At 42.7% G+C, this 16,834-nt stretch overlaps 1 protein-coding gene across 1 annotated transcript in view; it reads right to left on the reverse strand.

Moving 5' to 3' along the window:
• Nucleotides 1–943: 943 nt before the first annotated feature.
• Nucleotides 944–16,834, reverse strand: part of SLC2A2 (solute carrier family 2 member 2) — a 24,857-nt gene continuing 8,966 nt past the window's right edge. The window contains exons 5-11 of the mRNA XM_026650037.2: nucleotides 16,312–16,427; nucleotides 14,399–14,561; nucleotides 13,034–13,221; nucleotides 11,511–11,615; nucleotides 8,723–8,824; nucleotides 5,700–5,903; nucleotides 944–5,470 (exon numbers count right to left, since the gene is read on the reverse strand). Of these exons, the coding sequence (XP_026505822.1) occupies nucleotides 5,267–5,470; nucleotides 5,700–5,903; nucleotides 8,723–8,824; nucleotides 11,511–11,615; nucleotides 13,034–13,221; nucleotides 14,399–14,561; nucleotides 16,312–16,427 (1,082 nt within the window). The 3' untranslated portion in view covers nucleotides 944–5,266. The remainder of the gene's footprint in view (nucleotides 5,471–5,699; nucleotides 5,904–8,722; nucleotides 8,825–11,510; nucleotides 11,616–13,033; nucleotides 13,222–14,398; nucleotides 14,562–16,311; nucleotides 16,428–16,834) is intronic.

The raw sequence follows: 16,834 nt of genomic DNA on the forward strand, positions 1-16,834 counted from the left end.
TGTTTGGGCTATAGCTGTAAAATGTTTGTTCTGAACTACGTAACTCACCAAAGAAGAAAAAACTGTACCTTGTGCAAAATGCTAAATCCCTATGAAAATATATGACCTCTTGCCCATCAGGAAGGACTATCAAAACTAAATGGGCCATGGTGGGGCATCACAATACAAAGACTTTTCTAATTGCCCCTGTACACCCATGAAGAGGCTATGTGCAAAAGGACTCGTCCCATCAGCGTGAATGCTGGAAGAAGGAAATAAAGATATCCGACAAGAAAAATTTTCATCTCTTTTGCTGTCTGGATTCTGACAGGGCCGGAGCTATGAAACAGAAGTAGAGATCCCCGGGGTCAACCTGGGGTAGCCCTAAAAGGCATTCAGAGCTGACAGATTACTACAGCTCTGTCACCTGTTAAAACCATAGACGGTAACTTATTTATGTATTTACGTTTGCTTGCTTTAACATTGTAATAACTCTTTCATTTCTTTTCTTGGTTAATAAGTACTTAGTTTACCATAGGATTGGCTACAAGCGATGTCTTTGGTGTGAGATCTGAGGTACAAATTGACCTGGGGTAAGTGACTGGTCTCATGGGACTGGAAGCAACCTGAATCTTTTGTGAACTTTGATGTATGGCTACCAACTATCTCTAAGTCCAACTTTCCTGGGTGGCAAGATAGACTGGAGTGCCCAAGGGGATTGTCTGGGACTCCGTGGTAAGACTGTTCTAGTGCTTTAGGAGTTTACATTTGTTACTGGGTTGGTGAAATCTAGTTATAGAACATACCACCAGTTTGGGGGTCTCAGCCCTGCTTTTTTATACTCTGTCCTGAGGTTGGCACTCACGGTCATGAACCACTTCAGACAGTGTGACACGGACAACACTCCAAACTTCAGTACAAAGCTTCACAACAATGTGGGGTAAAATGATGAGAGAAAGACTGCTTAAAAATACAAAGTACTTTTAATGTATAGTTCTATTTAGGGAGCCATTTTACAAAAGGATTTCTGATTCTTTGGCTAGATGTTACTTAAAATTCAGGTATACATTTATCAGTACATGCTTTTTCAATTAGTCTAATTTAATACATATATTAATTTAATCAGCGCTTTCACTATCATTCTTGTACGGACACACAATCTCTTCCTGCAGGAAAACCAAGGGCTTGGCTACACAGCCCTGTAGTTTGGACTACAGGGGTGTGAATTGCAGCACGTACCAAAGTGCTGCACTGTAAACCCGACTCCCACCCTGTGGATAATGCAGGTGTGAACTAAAAGGTACCTAAGTTCACATGAGTGTAGTTTTCTTCAAACAGTCTATGCCAGCAGTGTCCATACTGGGCAGTTTCAGCACTTTCGCGTGTACTGCCGTTCACACCTCCATAGTCTGAATTACGGGGCCGTGTAGAAATAGCCCAGGACTGGGTGGATTTATTGGTAATAAATGGCCTCTCACCTCTAGGGGCTTGTCTACACTGCAAAGTTGTCGACAAAACTTTTGTCTTTCACGGGTACTTAAAAAAGCCTCCCCCCATGAAAGACAAAAGTTTTGCCGACGCAAGTGGCAGTGTGAACGTGGCTTTGTCGGCAGGAGCACTTTCCTTCCGACAAAGCTAACGCTGCTCGCAGGGCTGGAAGTATTTTGTTGGCAAAAGTGCCGTGGTGTAGACAAGCCCTAAAACACTACTTTAACACTAGCTCCGGTCGACAGTGATGTTTTATACTGACTTAACACCGACATCCATCTTTATGAAAGAGTGTGACTTGTATACGTAAAGCAGAACAGAGTTCCGCTGAAAGTGATATAAAAGCCTATGGACATTTGTTATCTCATGTTATACAATCTACATGAATGTCTCCAAGAGCATCTTCCTGCTAAAATCTAGTTTTGTTTTGCCTTGAAACATTTGCAGCACCCTGTTAAAAGACAGGGTATGTCTTCACTGCAGAGGTAGCTCAAATGCTTTTGTGGGTTTTAGACCAACCCTCTGCCATCTACACACAAAACCCTTTTTGTGAGTTTGGAGGTACGTTAAGCCCAGGCTAGCTGGGAGACGGGTGGGGTGGGTTAGAGTCTGTGCTCTGCTGTACCTGGGTCTGGAAGGAACCTTTGCAGTGAGGATAGGCTAAGTTCTCCAGTGCTGTCCCACAATTCCCCTGAAGGACAGACAGGTTCCACTGCAGTTGATTGGGAAAGAATCCTAGAACATCTCAGCACAAAGAACCATGGGACACACATGGGTCAGTGCAGAACTGGTGAGGACACAGTAATGCAGGTAGAGCTTTGCTGTGGGGACGCTCACACCCAGACGAGGCTAACTCAGGTGCCAATCATCCAGGCTAACTCTACAGTGAAGACATAGCCTTAGTATCAGCCCCATGAAGGCTTTCAATGTAATAATACTTCGCCTTCCCAGTGAGGCTCTTGAAGTGCTTTTGGAATACTACTAAATCAAGCTGCACAGCATCCACGTATTGTACTCGTTTTACAGATGGGCAAACAAGCATTATTTACCCAAAGTCACAAAGTGAGTCAGTGGCAGAGCCAGGGCACACACAACTCCCATTTACTTCAAGAGTAGCAGGCTCCCAGGATTCCTGACTCCCGGTCCTGTACTCTAACCGCTACACAGCACATTTTAAAATCAGTTTGCTCAGGGCCAGTGCAGTGATTGCAACACAGGGCGATCTGAGCACTAAATAAGCTCGTCCTGAGAGCTCTTACGTTCAAGGGGTCTAGCTCCCAAAGTCAAGACCGACCGAGGGAAAATAGCAACAAAAGCCAACAAACATTGACAGCATTGTTCGTGGTCACTTTTATGTAACAGGCAAAGATAATATCACTGAAGGCACAAGCCTAATTTCTTTTGCAGTCACAATATCTATTTTAATATTTAACTTACTGTGATATATACTGTATAAAACTCTTGACTGGCAATCTTATCTCCTGTCAGATCTATACCATTTTACTTGTGAACAGGTGTTTTAAGGTCTGACCTCCTATTCTGTAGTATCACAGTTGGCACTGCTGGTTTTCACGTGATCTTGTATGCATCGTTTCAGCTACCGTTTACCTGTGATCAGTGTATCACGTGACAGTCATTGGTCAAATTCCTTTGCAGTATAACTGCAGCCAAGATAACGGAATTACACCAGGAATGAATTTAGCCGATTGTGTTAATCTCATTACCTGAATATATGCTCCGGGGCCCAATCTGGGTCCCATTGAAGTCAGTGACCAAACTCCTATTGTCTTCAATGAATCCAGAATTTGTCTTGACGCCTTAGCACCAAAGGAGTAAAAGCTAGAGAGGAAAGAAATATAGGCCAGATCCTCTGTCAGTGTAAATGGGTGTAGCTCACTGACATACCCATTGACCCCAGCTGAGGATCTGACCCGTGTCCATTTATTCTCTGATGTTTTTCTGTCCATTTGATCCACTGTACATATATATTATTATAATGGCATCAGCTAAAGTCATCCTAATTACATTTTATTATCATTATTGATTCAAGTTTGCCTTGTGCTTCACGTATAAATAAATAATAGATCCCTATAGCAAAAACCTTAACCTAAGGCATTCACATACCCAGCACCAGATTAAGGTATAGGCAAACTGGGGACGTGCTTAGGACCCAAATGTATCTGGGGATGGGGGGCTCCCAGTCCCAAACAAACAGCTGTACAGTACACTCACCACAGTTGGGCTGGCCGTGCTATGGATCCATCAGGACCGGCTGCTCAGCTGCTGCTGTTCAGGGTGCTGCTCACCAGGATGGGAGTTGCAACACCACTCATTCAAATTTGGCCCAGCTGCCTCTTTGGCATGGTGGGTAGCACCACGAGCAGCAGCAGGATGACCAGCCTGGCATTCGATAAGCGTATTGTACGGCTGTTTGTTGTTATTCATGAGACGGCCCGAAAGTGTATTTTCCCCAGGACTGACCGATGGCTTAATCCACCCCCAAGATACCACCGTGAAAGAACCTCAAAAGAAGAGAATAGCTATTTCTGAGATTTCCAAAGTTAAAAAAAAAAAAAAAGGGGCAGAAAAAGAAGAAGAAAAAGAAAAGTCATATGTCCAGGACTTCAAAAATCCTCTGTGGTCACCTTTGAATAAATGTGTCCTTAAGCATAGACCATCCCGCAGCCAGAGCCTCAGCTAGTGTAAGTCACAGAGCTCTGATGAAGTCAACAGGAAGCCATTTTAAGTTAATGGTGCTAGGCCAATTTAATCTGGCCCCTGGTTGTTGTTTTTGTTGTTTGGTTTACAGTAGTGTTTTAAGGTCCAACGGAGCTCACAACCCCACTGTGCTTGGCGCTGTGCAAACACATAGTAAGAAACAGTCCCTGCCCCAAAGAATGTATAGTCTTAGACAGACAGGTTGGGAGGGTAAACAGCAGCAGAGAGGTGGAAAGACTTACCTAGGGTCTCAGAGGGAGGCTGTGCCAGAGCTGGGCATAGAATCCAGGTCTTCTGACTCCTAATTCAGTGCCCTCTCCCCTAGACTATAGTACCACCTTTCAGGCTGTAGCAGTAAATATGATAAAGCAAAGGACCGCAGTGGAAAGAGAAATTAGATATTTTTTCCCAAAACATCAATACCATGGCCAGCATTTATGAGACTTTCCTCAAGTGTGTTACTGGTTTGAAAAATCCTTATGGGACCAGCCAGTATGTGTGTAGCTATTAAATACCAAATAAAACAAGCTGGGTTTAATACTAACAAATTGTAATGGAAATACTGCTACACCACTCTAGGATCAGGTGGCAAATTCACTCACTCTTTTATATTTATCCCCTTCAGCTAGTTATGTCTTTATACTAATATGACAACTACAGTAGCATTTGGTTTTCCCAGGGTGAAACCATCCATAAGAATAAATTATCACACAGCCTCTCTTTTCTTTCTTTTGCCCCTTCTGCTCTTGGTCAGTCTATACCGGTCTCCAGTGAATGAAGATTGTTACTGTACTGAATCAATTCAGTCCACCATGGAAGCTTATCTGTATCTATTCCTTCCATTCTTTCCCGTGTCTTTTTAGGACAACACCAAGATATACTGAGCCCTTAGAACGTAATGTCAGGTTAGTCTCAGGGCCAGGGGCGGTAGGATACATACACTACCAGGCATATCAGTCAGAAGCACGATACTGATTTGACCTACTGGTTTTTGAGGTGCAGTGTTTTGTCTAAGGTTTTTTCAGATGCGTTAAAAAATATATGTTCTTTAATCTCCTCCTGGTACACATTTTGCAGTTTTTTATGCCTCCTCGCTGCCTCGCAAATCCTCCAGTTCAGTAGCAGCTTTGGGTCCTTTTACGGCTGAGCGCCTCTTGCGGCGGAACTCAGCTGAAATCTCTTCAAAAGACTTTCCTTTTGTTTCTGGTACTTTAAAGTATGCAAATAAAATGAAGCCTAAGAGCAGAACGGCGAAGATCATGAACACATAAGGGCCACACAGATCCTGTAATGGGAAAAGTGAAACAACAGTGATGAATTAATAACAACTAATGGTTTGCTTAGCATTTGCATTGCAAATGTTAAGATTTTCAAAGCAATCTCGAGAGATTTAGACACCCATCTTCCATTCATTTTAATAGAAGATATGTGTGTTCATCCCCCTACTCTGCTTTGGAAATCTCAACCACTCAAAGGGTGTCAGTCATGTGCAAGATTTTAGGAACTTTTCTTACTGCAATATACTGGAAACACATTCCAATGATGAAGTTGCAGGTCCAGTTGCAGAATCCAGCTATGGCTATGGCAGCAGGGCGGGGCCCTTGACTGAACAGTTCAGCAACAATAAACCAGGGGATTGGTCCAGGCCCGACTTCAAAGAAAATTACGAAGAGAAAAATTGCGACCATGCTCACGTAGCTCATCCAAGCAAAAGTGCTCTATAAACAGAAGCAAGTAAAAGTGAATTCACAACATGAGTGATTAGGTTTCCAGTACAGTCATCGTTCATTAATGTTAATTTCTTGAATTATTGTGCTGCTGCAGAAGTTTCTTTCAGTTCAAACAAGCTGGGTAAAAGCAACAGACATGCAGAATTCAACCTGTAATGGATTAAAGGCAGCAGGCCATTTACTGGTCTCAGTAGGGTGACCAGACAGCAAGTGTGAAAAATCGGGATAGCGGGTGGGGGGTAATAGGAGCCTATATAAGAAAAAGACCCCAAAATCGGGACTGTCCCTATAAAATCAGGACATCTGGTCACCCTAGGTCTCAGTTACACTGGGATAAATCCAAAGTAGCTGCATTAACATGAGCTGAATTACTCTGGGTTCACACCAGTGAAAAGAAGTGCCTATAGACTGCTTAGATCCACATCCACTGAGCCAAATACAATTTATATCCTTATGCATCACCTCTGGATATGATCCACTGAGCCAGATCCTTAGTTGGTGTAAATCATCATAGCTCCAGTGAAGGCAATGGAGTGATGCCAGTTTTCACCAGCTGAGGCTTTGGACCACAATGAATCTGAGTCACAGGGAATCTAAGGGTATGTCTAACACTATAAATCGGGGCTGTGTAATTGCAGCACATGTAGACATACCCAAGCTAGATTTAATCCATCTAGTTCGGGTACCAGAAAGGAGAAGCCATGGCAGCATTCAGCATGGGCCAGCCACCTGCGTACTTACCCAGAGTCCCAGGTGGGCTTGTTTAGCCCACCTTGAAGCTCATGCTGCTGTAGCTTCACCGTTATCGGTACCCAAGCTATCTAGATTAAAGCTAGCTCAGGTATATCTACATGCGCTGCAATCAGAGCTCTGCAGCAACACATACCCTACGCAGGCGAAACATATATTGATTTTATTTGCACTATGCACCCCTGGCAGCAGCGTGTAGTGCACATGTAGCTGTACACCACCATGAAAAGCAAGGCGCATCCATACTGCGGGGTGTAGCTACATGTGTCACTGAAAGGCTCTGGCAGAGGGGCGGAAGCAGAGAAAGATTCCAACAAAGGGAAAGGCTCTGGCTGGCTCATTTCTCCTCCATGGAGAAAGGCAGTGGGACACTACCCTGCTAAAACTAGCAGGGTAAAGGAGGAGGCACAGCTTGGGTATGTGCTTGTGTAACGCTGACAGACCCCAATTATCAGTGGGTGGGATCGAACCAGGGACCTCTGGAGCTTAGTGCATGAGCCTCTACTGCATGAACTAAAAGACAACTGGCTCTTAGCTAAGGCTGTAGAGCAGACGCATTTTAACTCTCTCTCTCTCTATGTGGTCTCGGTGCCACTAGATGGGAGAGAACACCACACCCAGAAGGTGTGTGGGTTATACTTGCATACATGCCCACACCCTCCAGCCATGTCTTTACTCTACTTGCCTAAGCTGTGCCTCACTAGGTACACCACTATTTATATCCATGCTAGGGGTATTTATACTACATGCCACTGAATGAAGTGTGCTGTGTAGATGCACCCGTTGAGTGGCCAGAGAGAGGAGAGTAGCAGAGGAAGCAACTACCTGGAGAGGGTAAGAGGATGTTTATTAAAGAAAACCACCCCCTACTTTACATTACATCTTCTTTACATATAATTTACACCAATATTTTAGATCTCTTACACTCAGATTCTGTTAGGCTCAGAGGGTGAAATCCTGACCCTATTGGTATTAGTGGGAATTTTGCCATTGATTTCAATAGGGCTAGTATTTCACCCCCTTACATTTACACATTGACAAGTAACATTCATAGCCTTATGCATTATCTATATATTTGGCTCGGTGGATTTACTCTAGTTTAACTGAGGTCAAATTTGATTCCAGATTCTAAAGAACAAAGTCACATTTTTGATTAATTATATTGGAACAAATTCTGCCCTCTAGTGGGTACCAAATTCTATTCTTATTAGTGAGGAGAGAATCTCAAATGGTTCAGAAGATCCACCACCAAAATGTACATTCCCCTCTGAATCCCCCTGTAAATGTATTCTGATGTTATAACCTGTTCCTAATTCCAAACAAAGGTTCCCACCCCAAGACTCAAAACTGCAAGTATAGGAACTAGAGACAGGGCAGAACCACAGTGCTTAGATTCACTTCTAGAACAGGGCTTCTACAAAGCATGAAGGTATACAGGTCTGTGGTTGTGGCTGGGACTTATAATAAGAACACAGGAATTGTCATATTGGAGCAGACCATTGACCCTGCAAGTCTGTTATCCTGGGTCCAACAGAGGCTAGTGCCTTATGATTTAGAGGAAAGTGAAAACACAGGCTAACTGAGAAATGCCTGGCGTGGTGAACAATTCCTTCCTAACACCTGTAGTGATCAGCTTATGCTCTGAAGCATGAGATTTTATTATACCTGCCATAGTGTGCATACCTATCAATGTTATGAATGTCTTGAAATTAGCTAATGATTGTCGTACATTGAAAGTTCTAAAATGCACTCTCTGAAGGATTGGTCCATTATGGTAGAAGTTCCAACATTCTCAAAGCTGTATGGGGTTAGCAAAGCAGGCATCAGAGTTTACTTATGTTGTGTGAGATCATCTCACAAGGCAAGGTGTAACATGTGCGTGTGACCTGGGCGTTCACATGATTTGGATGATGCTTAAGAAATTGTGCGTGGGGGAGGATTATTTTCTGAGCTCCTTATCTGAAATAAACGTGGAACACAGAGTCATTGGCAATATGTTTGTATGCAAACGGACAATAAAACAAACCATGGAGTGAAACCAGGAAAAAAAAACTCACCAGGAGCGCAAGTCCAACTGTCATGGCTACGGCACTTGCTAGCATACCAATCAAACCAGCAATAAACAGGGACCGTCTCCCTGTTTTCTCCACAAGGAAGACCTGTAGAAATTCATGAAGTATATTAGGCTTTATCAATCCTGCAGTCTTCAATTAGTAACACATATATAAAACCTACATCAAGTCCTCTTCCAGGAATTGGTCCTCATAAATTATCACAGACTACTACGGCTATCAGCTAATGGTTTTGCTCTTTTAACTCATGTGTTAGAGCTTTGCACTTAGGTACTGAATGAAGATCCTTAATTTACACTGTGATGATATCTGCTGATGGGGATTGTTAACCAGCTACTACACACAGCAACATAGCAAAGGACAATGCAAATCCATGGATGTGCAGAACTCACGCATTCCAAAGACTGAAGGTCTCTCCAACGATTTCTCACACAGGTTATTTTCTATAGATTCTAGCCTTCCAATTTGAAGGAAAAAAAATCAAGACTTTTCTTATTCTCATGATTGTCTTCCCAAAGTAAAGTGATTCATCATGGAATTTTTGTATTTAGAGACCGAGGCTTTATCCATATTGGAGTAGATTTTAGTCCCCGGTGCAAACCCCTAGTGTAGATGTAGTTCATTAGTTTAAATTGTGGCTGGCACAAATGCAGCTTTTCTTGGTTTCAATTAGGATTTTTCTCTGGTGAAGGTGTCCCAGTGATCCTTTACATTTACCAGCCCATTGAGATAAGTGGAGGAAGCTTGCACCTCTTTTGGGGATATTTTACTAGTCTGACCTTGTCTACATTGGGGGTTTTAATCCACCTGGATACACTGCACCAGTGTGAGTTTCAAACTGGGGTAATATGCACCAGACAGGTCATGGCTTACGCTAATGTACTAGGTCTATTCTAGGGTTTGCGCAAGTGCAGCTGTATCAGGGTATGTCTACACTTAAAACACTACAGCGGTGCAGCTGCATAGTGGTACCTGTGCCACTGTAGCGCTTCAGTGTAGACACTACCTATGCCGACAGTAGTGATTCTCTTGTTGGCATTGGTGATCCATGTCCTCGACCTTCTGTCAACCTAGCGCAGTCTGCACCAGGGGTTAGGTCAGTATTTCTAAGTGTAGTGGACTTCACACTCCTGAGAGACATAGCTATAGTAATGTATATTCCTAGTGTATACCAGGCCTCCGTCTACCTACTTATTACTGCAGGACAGCTCAGGACTTGCTCCACCCAGGAGTCCCAGGCTGGCCTCTCTTCCCAGTGGCCAGGAACACTCCTTGCCTCCTACACAGCACTAAGTAGTGGTCACCCTGAGACTGTCGACAAGACATGATCATCTATTTTCCTAGAAGTTAAATGGGCCTTTTAGCTCAAGCAGTTCATCTCGCTGGCTTGCAGAGTGCAAGTTCTGATTGCTATCTGTGCTCCCTTTGTCAAGGTCCAACACAGTGCAAATGGTTCAGGAAAACAGACAGTTGGTCTGTAATTGATTGACAAATTTTAGGTAATAGTTAAATACTCATGGTCAAACAATTGAAGAGCAAATGTCACCAGGCAGCAAACTAAACATGCCTGTAACTGATACGCAATGGCAGTAGAAGATACAAAGTGCTGTCACGGGAACTCATTCTGACCCCCTCATTTCACAATAAACTACACAAACCACCTTCTTATAGGGAATGCTGGTGTTTTTTCATGAAAGCAATTTTGTCCAGGGAGACTGGGGTGGCTTACGGGCTTGGTGATGGTAGACTACACAGTCCTACGGCTGTAGATTGATGGTTCACATCCATTCCTGGTTGTTAGTGGGTGAAAGCCATCTCACCATCAGAAGGCTATTTGGAGGCCTCAGGAAAATGATTTGGTTTTCTGTATCCAGTTCCTGTTGTTTAAGTGTCCCCATCAGGGGCGGCTCCAGGCACCAGCGCTCCAAGCGCGTACCTGGAGCAGCAAGCCGCGGGGGGCAGCCTGCCGGTCGCCGTGAGGGTGGCAGTCAGGCCGCCTTTGGCGGCTTGCCTGCGGGAGGTTCACCGGTCCCGCAGCTTCGGTGGCAATTCGGCAGCGGGTACACCAAAGGCGCAGGACCGGCGGACCTCCCGCAGGCGCGCCGCCGAAGGCCGCCTGACTGCCGTGCTTGGGGCGGCAAAATACATAGAGCCGCCCCTGGTCCCCATGAAAAGAACCTCAATTGGTTCTAACTTGAATTTTGTTGGCATTCTAGGCAGAAAGACTATTGATCAAATGGGCCATGAAGTTTGAACTATCCTCTTGGTCGTACAGAACATCATCTAGATATTACCAGGATGGGTGCTATATAAATACAATAGATAATATCAGAGATAAGACAGAGGCTGAGGCACACTGGCAGGGCAATAATGAAAAACATTCACCAGTGTACACTGTAGCTGTTCTATAGACAAGACTATAAGCAAGAGGACTTCAGTCTCCAGGACTCGATTTAACAACTGACAAGTTTTATTTTTGCAGAAAACACAAACCAGTAGAGGTTCATGATTTGTACAGAATTAAGCAGAGTTTTCGTTCTCAGTACATTTGACAGTGCTGTTTGCTATACTTTGGGACTTGGCCTTGCAATCATTACTCATGCAAGTAAGGATTTTTCCTGTGAGTAAGGTTTGCAGGATCAGCTCTTTGTGACTTTCTTGGCTCCACAACTTCCTTGAGCACCATCATTAAATCTTTCTCTGATAATCAAATTATAGTGAATGTTCTTTTTAAAGGGCTGTCAAACGATCTAATGCAGAGGTATTTACTTACGGAGATAACGGTGAAGACAGTGTTCACAACACCAACACCAATGGTTGCGTAAACGGGTTGATCAACTCCCGCTCTTACAAAAATGTTTGTAGAGTAGTAAAAGATCTATTGAAACAAATTAGGATGAAAGGTTATATCCCACTGTGGGTGGAATTTTCTGTCTTTGAGGGAAGATTTTCATGTTCTTGGCTGAGATTTGAAATAATTTAATTACGATTTGTTTTTCAACTATTTTTTAACACTTTGTTATAATAATTAAGGTTAGAAATTTCAAAGGTGCCTAAGGGAGTTAGAAATCCTACTGAATTTCCCATCTTATACCACTGAATATATACATTTAAAAAAAACAACAACCCCAAAACTTGTTTTTCCTCCATATAGTTCTGGGTTGAAAGCCAATTTGCCAGAATGGCAGGCTTCTTTTGCATGCCAGACAAACCTCTTAATATGGCTGATTTTTTAAATAAACTTTTTTTTTAAATACACTTTCCTTCATTAGAATAATTTAAATGTTTTTCTTTCTCTCCAAAGAGAAAGTGAATCCTTTCTCACTATGTAGAGATAGGAGGAAAAATGGGTAGGTCGCCTACTCCATCTCCTCTTCCAGTGCAGAATTTCCCCTTACAGTATATTGTAGGAAGAGAGGAAGAATGGTTCAGTAATTAGAGCACTAGTCTGGTCTTTGGGAAACCCAAGTTCACTTTCTTCTCTGTCACAGATTTCCTGTGTGACCCTGGGCAAGTTACTTAGGGTTTGTCTACATTGCAGCTGGGAGCCTCCCAGCCTGGGTAAAGATTATGGCAGGAAGGGACCACTAGATCATCTAGTCTGACTTCCTATATAACACAGGCCACCAGCACTACCCAGCATCTGTACACTGAACCCAACACCTGAAATGAGACCAAGTATTGCAGCTCACAGGAGACTAGACTGTCACAGGCAGAGAATAGGAGGGACCGACGTGCTTCAGTGCCTGAGGCCCCAGCAATGGCAGGGAAATGATTCAGTGAGAGCTAGCACGCTATCAATAGCAGTGTGGCCGTTGTGACTCTGGTGGAGACTTGGGATAGCCAGCTGAGCTCAGACCTGGGGGTTCAGGTATTTGCTATCTGACCTGCAATGTCCACACTGCTTTTTTTTGCACAGTAGCTCGAGCAGAAATAGCAGGAGTCTGTCTACGTAGGCTGGGAGGCTTGCTCCCAGCTGCAGTGTAGACATACCCTTAGTCTTTCCGTGCCACAGTTCCCCATCTGTAAAATGGGGATAACAGCACTGTTGAGGGTGTGTTGTGAGGCTAAGGGATAAGTACATTAAAGATTGTGAGGTGCTCAGATACCATGGTGAGTGTGGCCATGTTAGTACCTAACATATATTGTGCTCTCTGATTTTCAGCAGAACAGCCTCATATATGCACACATTTGATTTCAATGATGATTTCTTCTGCAAATACTGAAGGACCACTATGGCCTTAGATTTTCCTTACAATACTGATCAGTATCAATTCTTTTAGAAAGCAAACTCACTGCATTGATTCCTGAAAACTGCTGAGATATTTGAACCATCAGTGCCACAATGACTGGCTGCCTGTAACTGGAAGAGCTGAAAAGCTTCCCGATGGAGACTTTCTTTTCACTGTCAGCTTCTTGTTTCTCCTTTTCCATCTCGGCGATCTCTTTCATGGGGTCACAGTCTCCTCTGAGCCTTTTCAAGCCTCAAGGGAAAAAGAACATGCTTTTATCTCAAAGGAAATATCAAAGGACTGAGAGTGCATTAACAACCAAATCATTCCAATCAATATCAGGGTAAGGACAGATCAAAACAAGAATTAACAATACCGTGTACGTGAGCTGTTCCCAAACTATGGTCTGTGGTCAACTGTTGGTCTACGAAGCACCTCTGAAATACTCAAAGGCTACACAAGTCTTGCTCCTCCTCTCTGTTTCCAGTTGTTTCCTAATGTGGACTGCTCTTGTTTCTTGTAGAAACAGCTGGAAATAGAGAGGAGGAGCCAGTCACGCTGAATAAAAGTAATTGCTATAGTTGCCACACATATGCTGTGCAATTGCAGGTGGCATTGGAAAAGGAGGAGAGGTGTCCATGAGATGCAGTTCCCCTAAACGTGGTTGATGATGTACCAATGGCATGTTTGTCTGCTGGAAAATGCTGATTCATCAAACTGAAAATGTTCGTAGCCAAAATAGGTCTATTACAACAAAATTTCATTTAAAAAAATGACAATGAAATGAAGCGATTCAATAACATTTTGATTCTTTGTTTCAAAACAACTTTCTGTTTAGAAATGTATTCATATTATAAGTTATAGCCATAGATTTTTCTTGAAATACTGAAATATGGACAGATGGCCTATTCTAAAGTCCATGGAAGTCAATGGAAAGACTCTCATTGACTCCAGTGTGCTTTGGATCAAGTCCAGAACAAAAAGTTTAAAGAAATTAAAGTCAAAATGTTTCATCAGTTGACCTGAAAGGATTATTTTTGGAAAATTTCACGTTGTGGCAAATATTTGAAATTCTTTATTTTCATGCCAATTCAGCATGTAAACTAATTTCAGAATGGTGGGATTTTCCCCAAACCTGAAATTTGGTTCCCACACAGCTCTGGACTCCATTAAGATGTGTTCTGCTCTACGCAAATTTTGACAAACCCCGGCTTAGTAGATAAATAATAACATATGATGGGGGGGTGCATTTTTCAGTGAATAGACACGCAAATTGGTGTCTATGGCTCTCAGTCCAGCAAGGTTCATACATGGAATGGAGCAAAGACCCACAGCTCTGCAAATGAGTTATCACCCAGGCCCTGCTCCAAGCAACCACAATGTTTTATTTTATGTATGATTTAAAAACGAAACAGAATTAGTGTCTTACTTTTTTTAGCTTCCTCCACCTTTCCTAGTTTAATGTAAAGATACCGAGGGCTTTCTGGACACAATAAGAGCAGGAAAAACTGAAGAACAGCAGCAGCACCAGATAGACCAAGAAGCAGAGGCCACATGTCATCATTGCCGAGCAGAAAGTCTAGTCCAAGGACCTGAAATTATGGTGCTGTGTTAAATATAACAGATGAAATTAGGTTGTAGAACCAGAAATTCTAGACTAATATTGCACTTTCAAATAGCAGCTGGGAAGGAAGTTGGAAGCAAATAAGGGCTCCCTATCCCAACAGGTTGGTTCCACAGATTATGGAACATATTCGTAATGGACAAACTAACAAATGGCATGAAGCCTTGGACAAGTCATGTCAAGGCCCTGTTTAGATGATGGACCAAATTGTGGTGCTCTTGGTAATGTCACTGTAAATTTGGAATAACTCCATAGACTTAAGTGAAGTTACTCTATATTTACACCAGCGTAGCTGACAGTACAATTTGGTCTTCTGTGTTTAACTACACATGGGTATCTGGCACAGTTAGGAGTGCTTGTACTGTAACCCTGGTTTTTGTTGGTAGAGTAGATGGGACAGTATGATTACAGAATTATCTGACAGCCTAGGTACAGTATCATTGATGAAACTGCGTAATTCTGCAACTAAACCATGAATGAAAAGCCTGCTGAATCAGTGCATGTGGGCAAAATTAAGCCCTAGTGTAAATAACTAAAAAAAAATAGATGTGCAGATGAAATTTTTCCCCCCTCAGACCTTGTTCTCCTGGATTCTTGTATTTTGTAAAAGGCATGTTCTTAGGAAAATATAATAAGATGAAAAAAATGTTACAGAACAGTCAATTGAACCAAAATCTGCCTACAGAAGTACACATGTGACTCTTATTGCTTTCAGTGGTGACAGCTTATGAACTTCCAAAAGTACAGTTCTGCACATTGAGTGAATTCTTTCTTATGAAGTTATGCTTTCACCTTTCTTTGCGCTCTCATCAGAATCACAATGAATAAACAAAAACAACGAGGAGTCCTTGTGGCACCTTAGAGACTAACGAATTTATTTGGGCATAAGCTTTTGTCCAATTTTACCGTGCCTGCACCTATGTCCTAAAAAGTTCACAAAGGGCAACAGTTCATTGTGAATATTCAAACTTCAAAATTTACACTGTGTGATGACTAATTACCTAAGTCACAGTCACTAACACAACACCGTGTGAATTCTGAGGTTGCAATGTGCAAGTTGAAATGCTTCTTCAGAAAATATTCAAGCTTAAAATTTGCTTTGTGTGTGTGTTTGGGCTAATAACAGCTCAAATGCTATTGAAAAGTGAACACCAAAGGGTTGTAAACACTGTCAAATTGAAATTAGGTTTCTAAACCAAATAAATATTGACAGACGTTTTCTTTTCACTGTTTGCCGAGCTCTTCTCACAACCATGACCAAGGAGGGATACAACACCGATGTTGCAAACAGTGATCTATTGAAGCTGTTTCTGGAGTGAAATTCTTTGGCCTGTGATATACGGAAGGTCAAAGTAGATAAACATAATAGCCCCTCCTGACCTTAAATTCTATGAATCTTCTGGGCCAGGAGTCATGTCAATTTCCACAGCCGAGGGCCTTGCCCACTGAGTTTATTAATACTCGGTATTACACTCGCAGTGTTCAACTTGAATGTGAATGGGATAATTTGCTGTCAGAAGTGTTTTTCACCTCTTGGGGGTGAGTCATTTTATTAGGAATGATTTAGTATCCAGGAAGGAGGTGCCATAAATCACCCCAAATTTCCCTTCAGCTTGCTAGTGGCATTTTAAGAAGGAGCCCCTGTCAGTATATCGTTGGTGTAACCCAGTTAGTTTAAAGCGACATCACTCAGTGCTTCTGTGCACACTCTTACATACCTGGCTGATGAGAATACCCGTGACTACAGCAAGCTGGTGCAACGTTCCCAGGGCTCCTCGAAGGGCTGTAGGTGATATCTCACCAACATACATTGGAACAAGTCCTGACGATAGCCCTGAACAAAATGTACATATGAGTCACTTATTGTAAATGACAGTTCAACAATCAGCAGAAATAGTTCACCATAGAATGAATTGGGGCTCAATTCTGTGTGATCCCGCCTCCTGCAGGGTTATGAGTTCCCTCCATGCCCATTGGTTGGAATGGAAGTGAAGAACACTCAGCACTTGGCAGGAACTGTTCGTGGAGGCCCAATTCAGAAGGACATTTAAACAAGTGCTTACATTTAAATATATACATAAGTGCTATCCAAAATAAAGAAACTTTCCTGAATCAGGACCAGAATCAAGCCAGTGCCTATGTCTACATGGGGAATATTTAATAATGGGCTCCTCAATCCATCTGCATACCCCAAGAGATATCTCCACAGGCTCATCTCCTCCAAGTCTCTGTTTTCTCTTA

The sequence above is a fragment of the Terrapene carolina genome, unplaced genomic scaffold (assembly GCF_002925995.2).
Source record: "Terrapene carolina triunguis isolate 2854851 unplaced genomic scaffold, T_m_triunguis-2.0 Scaffold88, whole genome shotgun sequence".
Taxonomy (NCBI): Eukaryota; Metazoa; Chordata; order Testudines; family Emydidae; genus Terrapene; species Terrapene triunguis.